We start from the raw sequence: 15,562 nt of genomic DNA, 5'->3' as shown, positions 1-15,562 counted from the left end.
AGTCTGCAGGTTGAATAAAGCTAGGTTGTGTGGGCATATCACCAGTCCATAATTTTGGAATGCCATTTTAGCTTGGAGAGTTAATAAGAGGAGGGAGAACACTTTTTATTTTTTTTTTCATTTTGTATATTTGTTGACAGTAAGAAAAAATATGGCAAATTACCAGATTTATACTTTTAAGTTAGAGTTTTTAACTGAATGTACCTGATCACCCACTTTTAACTGAAACGCGTTTGTATAATTGTGTTCTGTTTTGCCAGCTGACTGGAGAAGTCGTTTCTATGGATATTTACATAATGATATTACATATTTTGCACTGTACAGGAACAACTTTTTGTCTAGATAAATGGGGAGCAACGTGATGTAGCATAGGAGTGTTTTCAAAGTGCTTTAAAACACACTGCTCTGTGTTTGTGCCAGATTTAAATATGTGATTTTTTTTCCCAGCTGTTCCACACAAGAACCAGAATAGCTTCTTCATTATAATAACAGTTATTATTATTACTAAAATAAAAATCTGGTTATTTGGATGTATTTTACTCACATGTATTTTTTCCTCCTGTGAGCCACTTGCTGTTCTTTGGCAGTGTGATTAGCTATTAGTGGAATATGTGCAATAATAAAAAGCTGTCAATTATAAAATACGAATATGAATGTTTTCACTGCAACGTTGCTGAACGTACACAAATGTCCTTTAATTACATCATATTTCATCTCCAGATTTGATTTGCCAGTTTTTATATTGAATTCAGCCCATGGACACGACAGGCCGGCACACTGAAAGACAAATAGCATGTCTTTTATTTAAATTTGGACTCATTAATTTCAGATTTTACAGTCTTAAATAAATAAAGAATAAACAGATGCATTTGAAAAGGCTTACACGGGGAAGTTATTCTCTGAATAATAAAAAGCTTTCCGGGTCGCACCTGTTTCTGCCTCACAGCCCTGATTGTGGCGCAGATAGCATGCAACATAAAAAATGACTCTGGTGTCACATGGAGAACTTCTCTTGCAATATCGGCAAGTATAATTAAAGAGAGGAGTTCATCTTTGTCAATTAATATATTCAAACTCAGTAATGAATCTCTTTTAATCTGATGCGTGGAAACAGACCAGCAGTAATTACTGGCAACATTAAAATTAGAAATCCCCATTTTTGGTGGCTCGCTCAACCACCGGCACCTCTGAATTCACAGGCAGTTAACGCTTAAAGCAGCTCAGGCTTGTGCAGAAGCCAGAGCTCGGCTATTTTTGCACCTCTTAATTAACCCCAATCACCAGAACCTGATAAAAGAGAAACTGGTAATTAAAACTGCTCAAATGGAAAATGTATGCATGGCACAATATGTGTCACAGCTGCTCGAGTTTAAAAGTACGGAATCGACTGAGCGGGTTTGCAGACTGTCAGGCCTCTCTTGAAAATATGCTTTCTACATGGCTATTAATACATGACTCCTCTCACACTCTAGAGCAGCCTGAGGAGGATTTAAAGACAGCAGCATTGTCTGCATCAGTGGTAAATATCTTAACCTCCTTCCACACTTCAGTCCACCTACATATGGTGATAAAGTAGACGAAATGATAAGCTTGTAATTAAAATAAGGAAGAAAAAAATCCAAGATAAACTGAATTAGAAGAGTCTGATTTCCATATAAGCAGCTTGTTTTCTGTTATTTTTATAGAGTGTTGATGGAGAAGGAAGGAGAAGGTCAGGAGGTCATAGGAGAGGGCGCCACTGTGGTGCTGCATGAGGAAGTCAGGAGCGGCAGAGACATGTATGAGGACAGTGAGGCAGGGTTGAGGCGTGCAGCAGGCGTGATAGATGGGTTCAATGTGGGAGTGGGACTACATCGGCTGTGAACATCTTCTTGTTCGCAAAGGTCAGGCAGGAGTCTTTGTGGGCTATGACGTTTGCAGAAGACTTTGTGGTGTGTAGGGAGAGCGGGGAACAGGTGGAGGAGAGCCTGGAGAGGTGGAGGTATGCTCTGAAGAGAAGAGGAACGAAAGATAGAATATATGTGTGGGAATAAGAGGGACAGTGAAGCTGCAGGGAGCAGAGGTAGTGAAGGTGGTGAACCATCCACACCGCACAAGAGAGGTGAAGATAAGAGTGCAGGCAGGGTGGAGTGGGTGGGGATGAGTGTCAGGAGTGATTTGTGAGAGAAGGATAACAGCAAGAGTGAAAGGGAAGGTTTACAAGATGGTAGTGAGACCTGCTGTGATGTATGGTTTGGAGGCGGTGGCACTGACAGAAGGAGGCCGAGCTGAAGATGCTCAGATTTTCATTGGGAGTGAGCACGCACATATATTTGTATGTATATATGTATATATATATATATATATATCTATATATATATACATATATACATATATATAGTTTGTTCATTAAAAGCTGTTCTAAACACTTTAAAACACTTGTCCGTTGCTACAGATCCACCCCTTTTTTTCTCCAGCAGTTTCCCACAGAGACACTTGATCAAAATCACAATTTACAAGTTTGTGCGTGTTTTCCATAGAGGGTCACGTCTCCCACGAGGCTCCTTTTCCATTCAGTTTCTGGGGCATGTAGTAATTTCCATAATACATGAACGTGTTAAGGATCTAATCAATATTCCTGGTTTAGCTGAAGGATGTAGTAGTATTTTTACTTTACCTCCACACCATCCTCCACCTGCCTGCATGATGAATACCCAGGCTTCCGGTTATGCAAATTCAACTCTGCCAAGCTTGAAGAAGAAAGGACTCTAATACTGGCTCAATAAGAAAAACAGATCACCTTCAAAATGGTATTTACTACTACTAATATTTTTTTGTCTAATAATGATTAAGATTTCTGCAGTATTTTATGTGATTTAGCCTTCTGAACATCACCGTAAAAGCTGCTACGCATCCACTTTGATTGGCAGCAAGTTTGAGGATTATAAATTGTAAATGTTTCTTGGTTGCTAGGTTTATTTAATCACAGCCAACTGGTTGTTGCTCCAACCTTGTGAGTTGGACTCAGGCTTACAAATATTCTTAAAAAGTCTTAAAAAGCTTAATTTAAAATGACATGTTGTCCAAAGCAAAACTGACACCAAAGAGAGAAGGCAAGAATAGATCAAAAGATATTAAGTACTCTAAGTATTTGCCAGATGTACAGCTACATCAGGTGTGTTATCAGGTGTGCTGGCCACTTTGTTAGGTACAACACGTCACCTGCCCATTAATGCAAGTGTCCAATCAGCCAGTCACATGGCAGCAATTTGATGCATTTAGGTATGTAGACACCGTCTACAGTCTGAAGTTCAAACTGAGTATCAGAATAAAAAGGAAAGGTGACTTTGAATGCAGCATGGCTGTTGGTGTTACATTGTCTGTGTATTTCAGAACCTGCTGATCTGCTGGATTTTCACACACATCCATCTCTGGGGTTTACAGAGACTGTTCTGAAAAAGAGAAAATATCCAATAAGCAGCAGTTCTCTGGATTAAAATGCCTTGTTGATGTCAGAGGTCAGAGGAGAATAGCCAGACTGCATTGAGCTCACAGGAATGCAACAATAACTCTGGTAACCAGGAGAAGAGCATCTCTGAATGCACATGTTGAACCTTGAAGCAGATGGGCTAATGATGGGCAGATGGGCAGTAGCAGCAAGAGAGAGGCAAAAAACAAAGGCTGAGAAACCTTTATAACCTTTCAATACACAAATTGACCAATACAGGAAAAATAAAAACACAAGTCACGTAAAGACTTCACTAAAACTAGCAACTCTGGTACTAAGTATTTGCAACATACGTTATTATTATTATTATTATTATTATTATTATTATTATTATTATTATTATTATTATTATTATTATTATTATTATTATTATATGTAAGTTCTGACTGTGACTTACTCACACACTGAAAGCAGCATTAGGTGCTTGTACTCTCTTTCTCTGCGGGCACGTGACTGGTTTGGGGGGATTTTTGTGGATTAGACCGCTTTAAGTGTATAGAACAGACAAATAAAACTAGAATATTGTGTTTAAACGTAGCACAAAGCTTCCCACAGGAAGGGGGATACAGAATGAAATGATAATCTGTGGCTTATATATGTATTTTTTTTCTGCTTATTCTGTTGGTTTTTGTTTTTTGCCCTTTATCCCCGTCCCTCTTCTTTCTCCCCTTTCTTTTCCCCAGTCTGTCCCGTATTTAACAAGTAAAAATAAAATAAAATAAACAATAAAAGGTGAATCAAATAGACCATTACGGAGAGGCTGGGATGGTCTATTTGGTAAAGTAAATCCGTTGGGCATCTTTCTTCGCCTTTAGACAGTAATTCTGACGGCAAAAGAGCCAAACGGGACAGGCAAAACAAACAAACAAACAAAAAGATAATCTGTGGCTTCATGACTAAAAGCAAGCTCACACTGACATTTAATATGATGTTATAATTTTACAGTCAGTTTAAAGCAAGAAGAAGCACCGACACAAACTATAAATTATTATTCTTCAGAATGAGGATTCATGTGAAGTGAAAATGTGAGGTTACTAGTCTAAATACGCAGAGCCAGTTTTGAGTTTCGAGTTAAACCCAGCAGCAGGCCCGTGAAACAGCCACCAGCCGTACTGAAAAACGAAGACGCAGCAAAATGTGAGCGAAAATTTGCCCATCCTTTCATGCACTTATCCCCGTTTTACCTCAGAGCCATTTCCTCTGTAACTCGATAGGAAACCGTAATGCTTGTAATAAAGTGGCTCACAGAGTTGCTCGGAGGAAAGTTTTGCAGACTTGGGACACTCCAACGCGCACACTCACGCCCTCTGGCTCAGTGTGTGAGGTGCCACATCGAAACGGAACATAAGTGTCGGAAAGTGCGCATCATGCTGCTGATCCTGCTGCAGTTGTTGGTTTTTGCGTCTTGTGCTCCTCCGCGATGCGACCCGAAGTTTCGAGGTAAACTTTCTGCACTTTTTGCGATAACAAACTTTATGCTGATGTGCGCATCTGGACCGGCCGCGCAAAAACTGGACAGGACGTCACGTGCAGGCTGTGGACTATTCTTGATTCAGAAGCTCATTTTTGTTCAATTAGACTTGTGAAAAATTCTTGTATATAACTTTAAAAAAACCTAAAGCTAGAGGATGAGTGAGCTGAATTAGATGGTGACAGATCTAAAGTCTGACAGATGGTGTTAATGTTTTAGATGGAAGCAAGTTTAATGAATACGATTTATAGTCGTGGAAAATGTGATCCTCGAGGGACTTAATGATTCTTTGTACACTGACTGGCTTTATAGAGAGTTGTTGAAGCGAGCAGTGTTCTGTAGGCCCCACTGTAGCATTTACAAAAACCACCCTGCCATCTAGTGTCTACTCAGTGTCAGCTAATGGCATGCTGGTATGTCTTGCAGGACAGTGCAAGCCAATAATAGAAGAAAAACGTAAGTACCCATGGGCTTAAAGCAAGAAAAGTGTCATGCATGTGCTGTTTGCTATCTTGCTTTTCTGTACACTTTCTAATTTCTAACCAATCAGTTTTTTGTGCCTCTAACACTGGAAAAAACCAAGCCTCAAAGTCCCCCTTCTCCCCCCCCTAATATGCCAAGTGACTGCAACAGGACTGTTTTTCACAACAAACAGGAGGAGATTATAAATGATAGTGGGTGTAGTTTTAGTGGAATCTGTCCCCAAAGCCATAAAATCATTGAGTATTTTTAGATGATCGATGGCAGCATGAAATATTCAAATTCTAATTTCCAGAGATAATAGAAATATTTAGGACTAGATGATTGAGGACGGCACAGTGAAGCTCATGATTAAGCGCTGCAACAGATGGAGATACACGTCTTGATCTGTTACTTTCTAAGCTGATCCCTGATCTGTCTTCATTGTGGAATTTTTCTACTCAGCCAAATGCACAGATCTAATGCTGTCCTACTGCGATGACATGCCCTACGCTCAAACCATGTTCCCAAACATCCTCGGTCACAAGACTCGTGAGGATGCTGAAGCTGGCGCTGAGTACCTCCTCATCAGCGTGGCTGAATCTCTGCTGGGCGGAGATTGTAACCCAGAGATTCGCATGCTGGGCTGCTCGGTGTTGGCCCCACGTTGTGAGAAGGAGAAGGTGCTGAAGCCGTGCCGCAGCACGTGTGAAGCCGTGCGCAGAAGATGCAGTCGCACGTTTGACAAGATACAGATGGCCTGGCCCTACTTCCTCGACTGCGATCGCTTCTTTGTCAGCGACCAAGAGGGATGTTATGACCCCCTGGAGGGCCTCAGAGGTGAGATATAATCACAGCATACTGTCATTATGTTGACCTTTGTTGACCTGAATTGGCCTTAGTCTTGGCTGTGGCTGATGACATCCGTGTAAATGTTTTAAATACTGACATTAGCTTCTTTTTTCCACCTGAAAAAAAGAGCAACTCAAATAAAAAGCAGGCATGAAAATTTCAGCAGTGCACTCCTTCTCCTAAACACATTCTGAAGGCATCTGGTTTGCAGAGATGCTTATGTGGCTCACTTTAAGATATAGCCTAACTGGAACGCCTTACTTCCCCTATAAACTGTCACTAATCCTTGATCCTGTGGTTATCTTCTGGTGTTTTTATTGACAGTGGCTTTATAAACAACCCACAATGAACCACAGAAAGGCACACATTGCTAAATCATATCTTGCCCAAATAGCTGAAAAGTCTTTATAGTAAAAAACAAAACACAAAAACAATAACAGACCCAAATATGTATTTTGCTACCACTCGTTGCATCTCCATGTGTGAACCAGATGAGCGCGTGAACAGCAGCAACTTCTGCACAGACACATGGAACCAATTTGAGTAGTTAAGTTGTGTCATTTCAACATTTATAGACAGTATAATGTGTACATTTCATGAAGTGTATGCAGGTAGTGCTTTTTAAATTGTTCCAAAACTTTCATGATGCACAGTCTGGTAGCAGGTTAGCCTGATATCAGTGTAAGAACTCCAGCTGTTCTTCTTTCACTGTGTATCATATTAGGACAGTAACACTCACGAGGGCGATTAAAGGCCTGCGTTAACAGTGTTCTCCTGAATGCACCCTTATAAACATAACTATATCATCTTAAATAATAAAACAACAAGCTGTAGCAGATACTACAATGCATTCTTAAGTTTGGACTCCCCTCACGGGCCTCTCAGTTCTTTGGTCCGCTGCCTGACATCGTCTTACTCCTTTATTTTGCAGCAGTGAAGCTAACTTTACTTCTATCACTCAGCACAATAAAACTTAATGTTTGTAGGCAGACTGGGTCAGTGTTTGTGGCGCAATGTGATGGGTTGATTTCCTCATGTGGCATTTAAAAAATCCTGATAATATTAAATCTTCACATTACATAAATGTAAAAACATAATTCGGGTGCGGTATACTAGGGACCGATATTGGCTCATATCAGTATTTATAAAGGCCGATAAATAAAAATTTTGAAAAAGTGGAAACGAGAGAAACAATCAACCACAACATGATGTTACATAATTTATCCACCAGAGGGCACTCAAATGCAACAACAAGCTGATCCAAGCAGAAGCATTAGGTAGTGCTAGCACGAAACTTAAGCGAAATAATTCGCAAACCTCAACTCTACTAATTTATTTCACCGACCTTCATCAGAGGCTCAAACACAATGGAGGTCATACTATTTATACACAGAGGTGCATCTTCTTCAGATTGAATGAAAGAATGAAAGAAGACTTCATTGTCAACAAGGATTCTTAAATAACTACAGATAACAAACATGATGGGAATCTGTTTGGGTTTTTGAAATCACTAAATATCTGCATCAGTCTTAAAATTTAAAATTTCCATATTGGCCAAGCATACACTATGTAATCTTCCACTTTCTATTGAGATAAATTATCAATACAGTAGTGTCAATTATCAATATATTTATAAAACATGCAGTTGGTCTTGGGTTGTTTTTCTTTGTACTATGATTTTTTGTTATATGATTGTCTTGTGCTACTCTGTGTTTTCCACCCTTTAAATTGTATCTATGCAAAGACATATTAGGGAAAAAGAAAGGGCCTCAGAGGTGTGAGTGCACGTACCATTTGGGATGATTTCTCCACAATATGACGCGCAGGAAGTGTTTACATAAACCATCTGTAGCTTATAATGTAGCCAGCAGCTCTGTGTTGCAGTCATAGATGTTAAAGTTTTTGTATAATACAGTTTTACACTGCATAAATCATGTTTTTTAAACCAGCAGCGAAAGGTTTTACAGCCTTTCTAGGTCTGGTCTCAGCTGGTGTCAGAAATAAGTGTGAATCCTAAAATCAGGGCAGACTTGTACAGACTTTGGGGGAGGGGCGGGGTGGCAGTTGAAATAAACACTTCTAACTAATTATAGATTTGAAGTGCTTCAACTTTTTCTCCTTTAGATTTCTGTTGTAAACTGCAATATTTATACCCTGGAAAACCTTACACAAATAAGGATAGTACTTCCATTTGAGGTAGGTGAGATAGAACAAGTCATTGTTAAGCCAGCTTCACCTAACAGCCCCTAAAAAGAGGGTGTTAAAACCCACTGTGATAATATAATAATAATGGATTGGATTTATATAGCGCTTTTTCTAGGCACCCAAAGCACTTTACAATACCACTATTCATTCACTCTCACATTCACACGCTGGTGGAGGCAGCTACAGTTGTAGCCACAGCTGCCCTGGGGCAGGCTGACAGAAGCGAGGCTGCCATATCACGCCATCGGCCCCTCTGGCCAACACCAGTAGGCAAGTAGGGTAAAGTGTCTTGCCCAAGGACAGGGATCGAACCGGCGACCTTCCGGTTACAGATGCGATTCCCAACCCCCTGAGCCACGGTAGTGTGTCTGTTTTGGGACCTTACTCTGTGTGCATACATAAAAAGCTGGTTGTGGGATGAGCAACAGAACTGGCATTGATTAAAAAGATGAGCTGGAGTGGTGAAGGGTTGCAAAGCAGCTTGCAGAGCAGCTTGCAGATTTCCAGTAACTATGCTTGTCTCTACAGGGCAGGAGGAAGAAGAAGCTGCTGATGGCCTGGATATTCTACTCACTGCGGACTCTCCTGACACTTTGCAGTTCACCTATCATTCCAACACTGACCTGATCAGTGTCTTAAAGAAGACTGAGGAGCAGTGCTCCGGCATAGCCCGGACCTACAGCATAGGCCGCAGTATGGAGGGCAGAGAGCTGCTTGTGATCGAGTTCTCTAACAATCCCGGAGAGCATGAACTACGTAAGTCAGGCTCCTCAGTCTTCATAAGGTCTGCTTTCTTTTCTCTTACAAATGTAGGTAAAACTTAAACGTGGCTCTCTACATACAGTTGAGCCGGAGGTAAAGTATATTGGGAACATGCATGGAAATGAAGTCCTTGGCCGCCAACTACTCATCTACTTGGCTCAGCACTTGTGCTCAGAGTATTTGCTCGGCAATGAGCGGATTCAGACTCTAATCAACACCACCCGCATCCACATTCTGCCCTCCATGAACCCCGATGGGTATGAGTTGGCTGTTTCCGGAGTCAGTGACAATAACTACGATTTTGAGCAGGTGAGCTATTTACAGTTACAAGCAGTAAATATATTGATGTGCAGTTTGAGTCAATAGTTAAGTAATTAGTAATGCATGATTCCCTGCACAGTGCAGCAGAACATCAGCTCTTTAAATTGATGCCCATGAGCACGAAGCCAAACGCTCACCTTACAGAATATATTGTAGTCTGTTATAGTTGAATGGCAATTTCTGGATGACTCATACTGCTACTATCTAAAACACATATTATTAATAAGGCAATAATACTTATTCCTCAGGAGGATCAAAGATATGATTCTTGGAACATCGGCCGAAATAACGCCCAAAACATCGACCTGAACAGAAACTTCCCCGACCTGACGTCCATCGTTTACAGCAGACGCAGACAAAAGGGCTACCGCACCGACCACATCCTAATCCCAGACTATTACTGGTTTGGTAAGGTACAGTATAAATCCTTATCCATATATAGTGAATGACACTGCACATACTTTATGAAATAACGAGCTGTGCTGTTGCAAAGTTTGCCTCTTTACAATAAACTGACTTAATCAGTTAGACCAATAAGAAGTGTTAATGCTGAAATCCAGGTTGCACCAGAGACCTACGCTGTCATGAAGTGGGTCCGCTCCATCCCGTTTGTGCTCTCCGCTAACTTCCATGGTGGAGACTTGGTGGTGTCTTACCCTTATGATCTGTCCAAACACCCATTGGGACATGAAATGTTCTGCCCAACCCCAGATGATAAGGTAAAAAGGGTTCTTTGGGAAACTTATAGAGTTAAAGGATAGTTTGTAATAATCAAAAACAAAGTGAAACCTAAACAAACCCTAAAAACCAGAAAATATAAAGGACCTCAATTATTACTGTCATCAGTACAGGTATGAACATGTAGTATATGTTTAGAGGAAGCTGGAAAAAGAATAGACTGTTGACTGTAACCACAGACATTCTGGTTATTTGATTTGCCTTTTTAATCTTTTAACATCTACCAGGTAAATGGTGGGTCAACCAATGCTAAACAAGCATAAACTACAAGATGAAGAGCGCGTCTCTTAAACGTATTAGTTTCACATAAATGGTTGGACGTGTTAGATGTGAACCTAACCATAATTTAATTGCATGTTTAATCCAGTTCTCAGTGTATATATTCCCCTCTTTCTCATGCAAAATTGGGCATCCTTGACTCTAGGGCTGCCACAAACGATTTTGATAGTCGACTAGTCACCGATTATTTTTTGGATTAGTCGACTAATCAGATCATGCATCCATTGGACGTAAAACGTACAGCTTATTGCACCAGCACGTATTTGCTCTTATATAACTATCATTAGCTTACAGCTTGAAGTGTTTAAGGTATATTTTAACTAAAAATAAAGACAAGATGATAGTTTATTAAAGTTTAATGAAATCTGCAGATTGTTTTGGTGAAGTTTAATAAACTCCTTGCTATCTAAAATATAACAGGACACCGGAGTATATTCTCGAGCATCTCACATTTCTGATAATCAGTTGTCGTTTATTCAGCTGTGTAAAAACTATAACTTTATTTCTCAGCCAAACCGATTTACTCAGGAACAAATAAAATACTAAAAAAGCCAAACAATAACATTTGTAAGTTATCTAAGTGACTTATATATGTTTAACCTGAGTAGCGAAAGACTGCGGTGGGTTTGAAAATGATTTGCCGGGAGTCCGGTGTTCTCACGCACTCTAGTGAGCTTTGCCCCCGGCTAGCTATCGAGCTAGTGGGTAACAGACGTCTCCGAAAACGTTGGAGCACTTTTGAAAATATGCGGTGTCTTGATAAACTGAGCAGATATTTGAAGTTTCCACAGCTACATTCTTGCCTGAAAATATGTTAAACTTTATTTTGTGACCCAGAAAGAATAATAAGAGTAATATTAAAACTAACTAGCTGCCGCCATTGTTGGCAACTGTGCTGGTCCGCGCTATGAATTCTGGGACACAGCTTCTTCTTCTTCGGGGTTTAACGGCAGCTGGCATCCTTGTACATGCAGTGCTGCCATCTTCTGTTTCAGTCCGTTATTACACTCTTAAATCCTACTACTTATTCCTGCGTCTTTTGGGATCTTACAAAGCTTCAAACAATGCGTCGACTATTAAATTAGTCGTCGATGATTTTGATAGTCGACATAATCGTGACTAGTCGACTAATCTTGGCAGCCCTACTTGACTCCTCCCATTGCATCCTAGGCCTCCCAACTCACAAGCAAATAAAAGAGGTGAGGATTCCCTTGGAGCGAGGAGCCGGGGCAATGGGGATTTTTTAAAAAAAGGAGAAAGCCTTTTTAAAGCAGTGTTAATTAAATGATACCTGACATGACTGTATGATAAATATAAACACAAAAGATACACCAGTGCATCCTTTGTGACCGAGTGTGCATCCTCCAGGAGTGCACACTGCTCTATGCTTTTTCCTACAGTCACTGGTCAGTTCTGAAAACCTTCTACACCCTTATATTCTTACTTTATGCAATATATCAGTCATGTTTTAATGAGTTAAAGGCTATAAAGTGAAGGACCCATGATGGTTTAGACTACAGCTACTACAACTGTAACGGGACTGGTAAGTAAGGTGTAATATTGAATATTATTTGCAGTGTGCTCCCATAAAACACTTAATGCAGTGACATGCCTGTTTACTGCTCTTTGAGGGAAGGTAGGAAGCAATGAGTCATTGCTAACAACAGAAAACAGATGGCAAAAAAATAGGACAAAACATTATTAAGATCAGCAGACTCTGATTTTTTATTTATGCCTGTTGCCCCGGTAAAACCCTGTGAACATGTGGTTTAAATCAGTGGTTATTTTTTCATCTGAACAAAGGGAGAAACAGTTAACCAGTTTTACATTTTGCAGGTTTTCAAATTTATCGCAGCAACTTATGCAAATGCCCACGAAACCATGTCCAATGAAAACGCACGCTGTGGATCGTCTCGTACTCAGAGCCAGAAAGGGATCGTTAATGGAGCTCAGTGGTCCAGCTTGGCAGGCGGTGAGTTTGGGGGGGGGGGGGGGGGGGGCACAAATCCAGAGAAGTAAAATAGATTTCTGAGTCAGGAAGGAAAGTGCTGTTGTCTGCTGAGTCTGCTAGAGGGTGCTGTAAGACCAGTTATGAACCTGTGAGTGTGTTTTTTGGATTTTTGTTTTTTTGTGGTCAGGAATGCAAGACTTCAACTATCTCCACACCAACTGCTTTGAGGTGACTGTGAATGTGGGATGTGATAGATTTCCCCCTGAAGAGGAACTGGCCTTTGCCTGGCATGAAAACCAAGAATCTTTGCTCTCATTTATGGAGACAGTAAGACTCTTTTAGCAGATATCCTGATTTTTGTTGGCATGGCAGTTCAGCACATGTTAGCAATAGCATACTGAATCTCAAGTGCGATGAATGAAATGATCTATTTGTAAACAACTTTCTTGGGTGTTGGTCCTCAGGCCCATCGTGGCATCAAAGGGATTGTAAAAGATGAAAAGGGAAATGCTATAAAAGGTGCCAGGATATCTGTCAGAGGGATACAGCACGACATTACAACAGGTAATAACTATCACCTGCTAACAAAACATACGCCTTTACAAAATTTCATTTAGTTATGACATTAGTTTTGTCTCTTAGTCAATTCTTAAGCTCTTTATGGCCAACATGATTTTTATTCAGTAATTCAGATATGTAGCATCTTAAATATTAAAAAGATATGAGCTATAAAGGCAAAAAAGGCATTTTGAGGTAGTTGTCCAGTATAAGTACAACTTCCTGTGTCAGGTTCTTCATAAAACCTATATTAAGCTCATAACAAAGCTCAATAACATCATTGTTTATTCTGATCACAACCTTCCAACCACCCTTCAACCATGTTATGAGTGTTACTGTTGCACAGTAAGGCACTCTACAACTTTCCTTAAGGTGAGATGCGTTTGGCCACAAATTCAATAACCAAGTGAGAATCTGAGAAGCATCGTATGTAAACACCTTGTTGTGACAGTAAAACAAGATTCAGCATCAAGTAGTCACTAACAGCAGCACAAAACGTATAATAATTGACAAATCTCAACTTTTTTGTCATATTGTCTGAGTAATCTGTTTATTTTAGTTTATTTCTTGTGTTGAGAAAGGTAAACAATTTCTGATATATATGGGGTTTTTTTCATATTGCCAAATATCGGCACTGGTGTCTGTATTAAAAATCCTATCTAGGTTCTCGAGGTGGAAGTACCTGGAAACCAAATCAATATCTTACTTCAACTAAAGTTATTAAGGTCATTGCAGTTCTACCAAACACCTACTCCCACAGTTTGTATTACAGGGTTTCTGCAAGTTGTGTAAACCCATCTTGATGTGTAAAATGAACATTTCTCTACAAATATATTCGTACTCATGTACTGTGTATTCATGTTGATTATAAGCCCAATTAAAAGCCCAAATACTCAGCCTTTCTCTCCCTGCCCTAGCTGAAAATGGAGACTACTGGCGCCTCCTCACTCCTGGCATCCACACAGTCTCCGCCTCTGCGCAAGGCTACACCAGAGCCACCAAGAGAATCCAGCTGCCCTCTCGCATGAAGACTGCAGGCCGGGTGGACTTTGTGTTGCCGAAAGCGCCTGTGAACTTTGACCCGCAGGAAGAGGACTTCTCATCCTACGACAAGTTTGACCCTTACAACCAGTACCAGCACTACACCCAGATGGCTGATTTGAGCCAGAACCAAGAGGAGAGAGCAGAGAAGCCCTGGTGGTGGAATTACTTTGCTTTGCCTGGAGTACCTTCCCCCACCTGGCTGCTGAAGCAATATTAGAGCTTTAACAAGAGAAGCAAGAAATGAGTCTGTCTTTCTACATTATGCAGAAAAACATGGAAGTGTTACTTTTTACTGATGCTACTTCTGCTTCACAATTTTGCCTTTATGTGCTGTGTCTGGTCCGAAGCCCACACCTGAATTATAATGTAAGCGCCTTACAAGCTTTTGCCTGGACAGTAACATAACTTTAGTTAATGGCCACGATTGAATAAAAAACACGTTAAAAGATTTGACCTGCAGTTTTATAGCACTATTTCACCTGAACTGTCGATATTTTTCATGAATTATTGGCGTATTTAGACCTGACCCCTGACTACTTACAATTACCAAACACAAGGTTTCTGATGGCCACTAGGGGGCAAGCTAAACCAACATCTGGCTGAAGTTGCTCCAAACGGTGGTTGCTCCTCAACACAGTGTGCAATTTGTGAAATTGGAGTAAATAGACATGTCATTGAGAATAAATAGTTCTGCATTCATTTCTCTCATTAGTGAGCGTAAGGAAGAATTTGGTTTGTGATATAATCTGTTATTTAAGCGATTATAAAAAGAAGTTAAAGGTTTTACATTGACTATAAAACAACAATTTACTCATTATACACAACTCTCATGTGTCCAGGATTCTGAAAGTGTTCTCATAGGCAGCGCAGAATAGTAGTTTTCAACTTTTATCATTTTTTTATGCTATTTAGATTTCATGAGTCATGATTCAAATTCAAAAAACACTTTATTTATTCCCCAAGAGGCAATTAAAAACACACCAACAGAACATCAAACAAACATAAACATGAAAGCATCAGTATATCACTGAGCAGGTCAATTATAAAATATAATATTTTATAATTATATTATTACTGTATTACTCCTAAAATGCATTCTTAACCTAAAACCCCTCCACGTGTAGACATGCTGTCCTGCAATAATCTGTATGTCGTTCCACCAAAGAGTGACTGGCCTTCATTGCTGAATAATTGTTAGACACTTGATGAAGTTATATTCTCCACTTTTCCCACAGAAAATAAACCAAACTTCTTGGAGGGATCCTGACCTCTTGTATAGTTTATTTACAACCAAGCCCGGGGTAATCAGTTGAAACGTCTGTCAGTGTTTAGGGTGTATTGCATGTCGACCTTCTTTAGAGGACGAGCGTTCGGTCAAATTAGACCTCATTTCTTTTGGAGTCCATAAATAGTGGCAGACAAGTGCATTACGTAG

At 40.1% G+C, this 15,562-nt stretch overlaps 1 protein-coding gene across 2 annotated transcripts; it reads left to right on the top strand.

Moving 5' to 3' along the window:
• The first annotated feature begins 4,771 nt into the window (after positions 1 to 4,771).
• On the top strand, positions 4,772 to 15,297 carry LOC308402669 (carboxypeptidase Z-like). Of its 2 annotated transcripts, XM_080891661.1 has the most exons (11): positions 4,772 to 4,927; positions 5,385 to 5,414; positions 5,883 to 6,257; positions 9,003 to 9,230; positions 9,319 to 9,545; positions 9,806 to 9,970; positions 10,118 to 10,276; positions 12,411 to 12,546; positions 12,713 to 12,852; positions 12,990 to 13,089; positions 14,001 to 15,297. In XM_080891661.1, exons 1-11 carry the CDS (start codon positions 4,855 to 4,857, stop codon positions 14,342 to 14,344), a joined length of 1,977 nt encoding a protein of 658 aa, XP_080747787.1. In that variant the 5' UTR covers positions 4,772 to 4,854; the 3' UTR covers positions 14,345 to 15,297. The 2 variants fall into 2 exon arrangements, with proteins under 2 accessions (XP_080747787.1, XP_080747786.1); XM_080891660.1 differs by lacking the exon at positions 5,385 to 5,414.
• Positions 15,298 to 15,562: the final 265 nt, after the last annotated feature.

The sequence above is a fragment of the Rhamphochromis sp. 'chilingali' genome (genome assembly GCF_963969265.1).
Source record: "Rhamphochromis sp. 'chilingali' genome assembly, chromosome: 1".
Classification (NCBI taxonomy): domain Eukaryota; kingdom Metazoa; phylum Chordata; class Actinopteri; order Cichliformes; family Cichlidae; genus Rhamphochromis; species Rhamphochromis sp. 'chilingali'.
The sequence above is the reverse complement of the archived record's forward strand: the minus strand, read 5'-3'. Positions and strand labels throughout refer to the sequence as shown.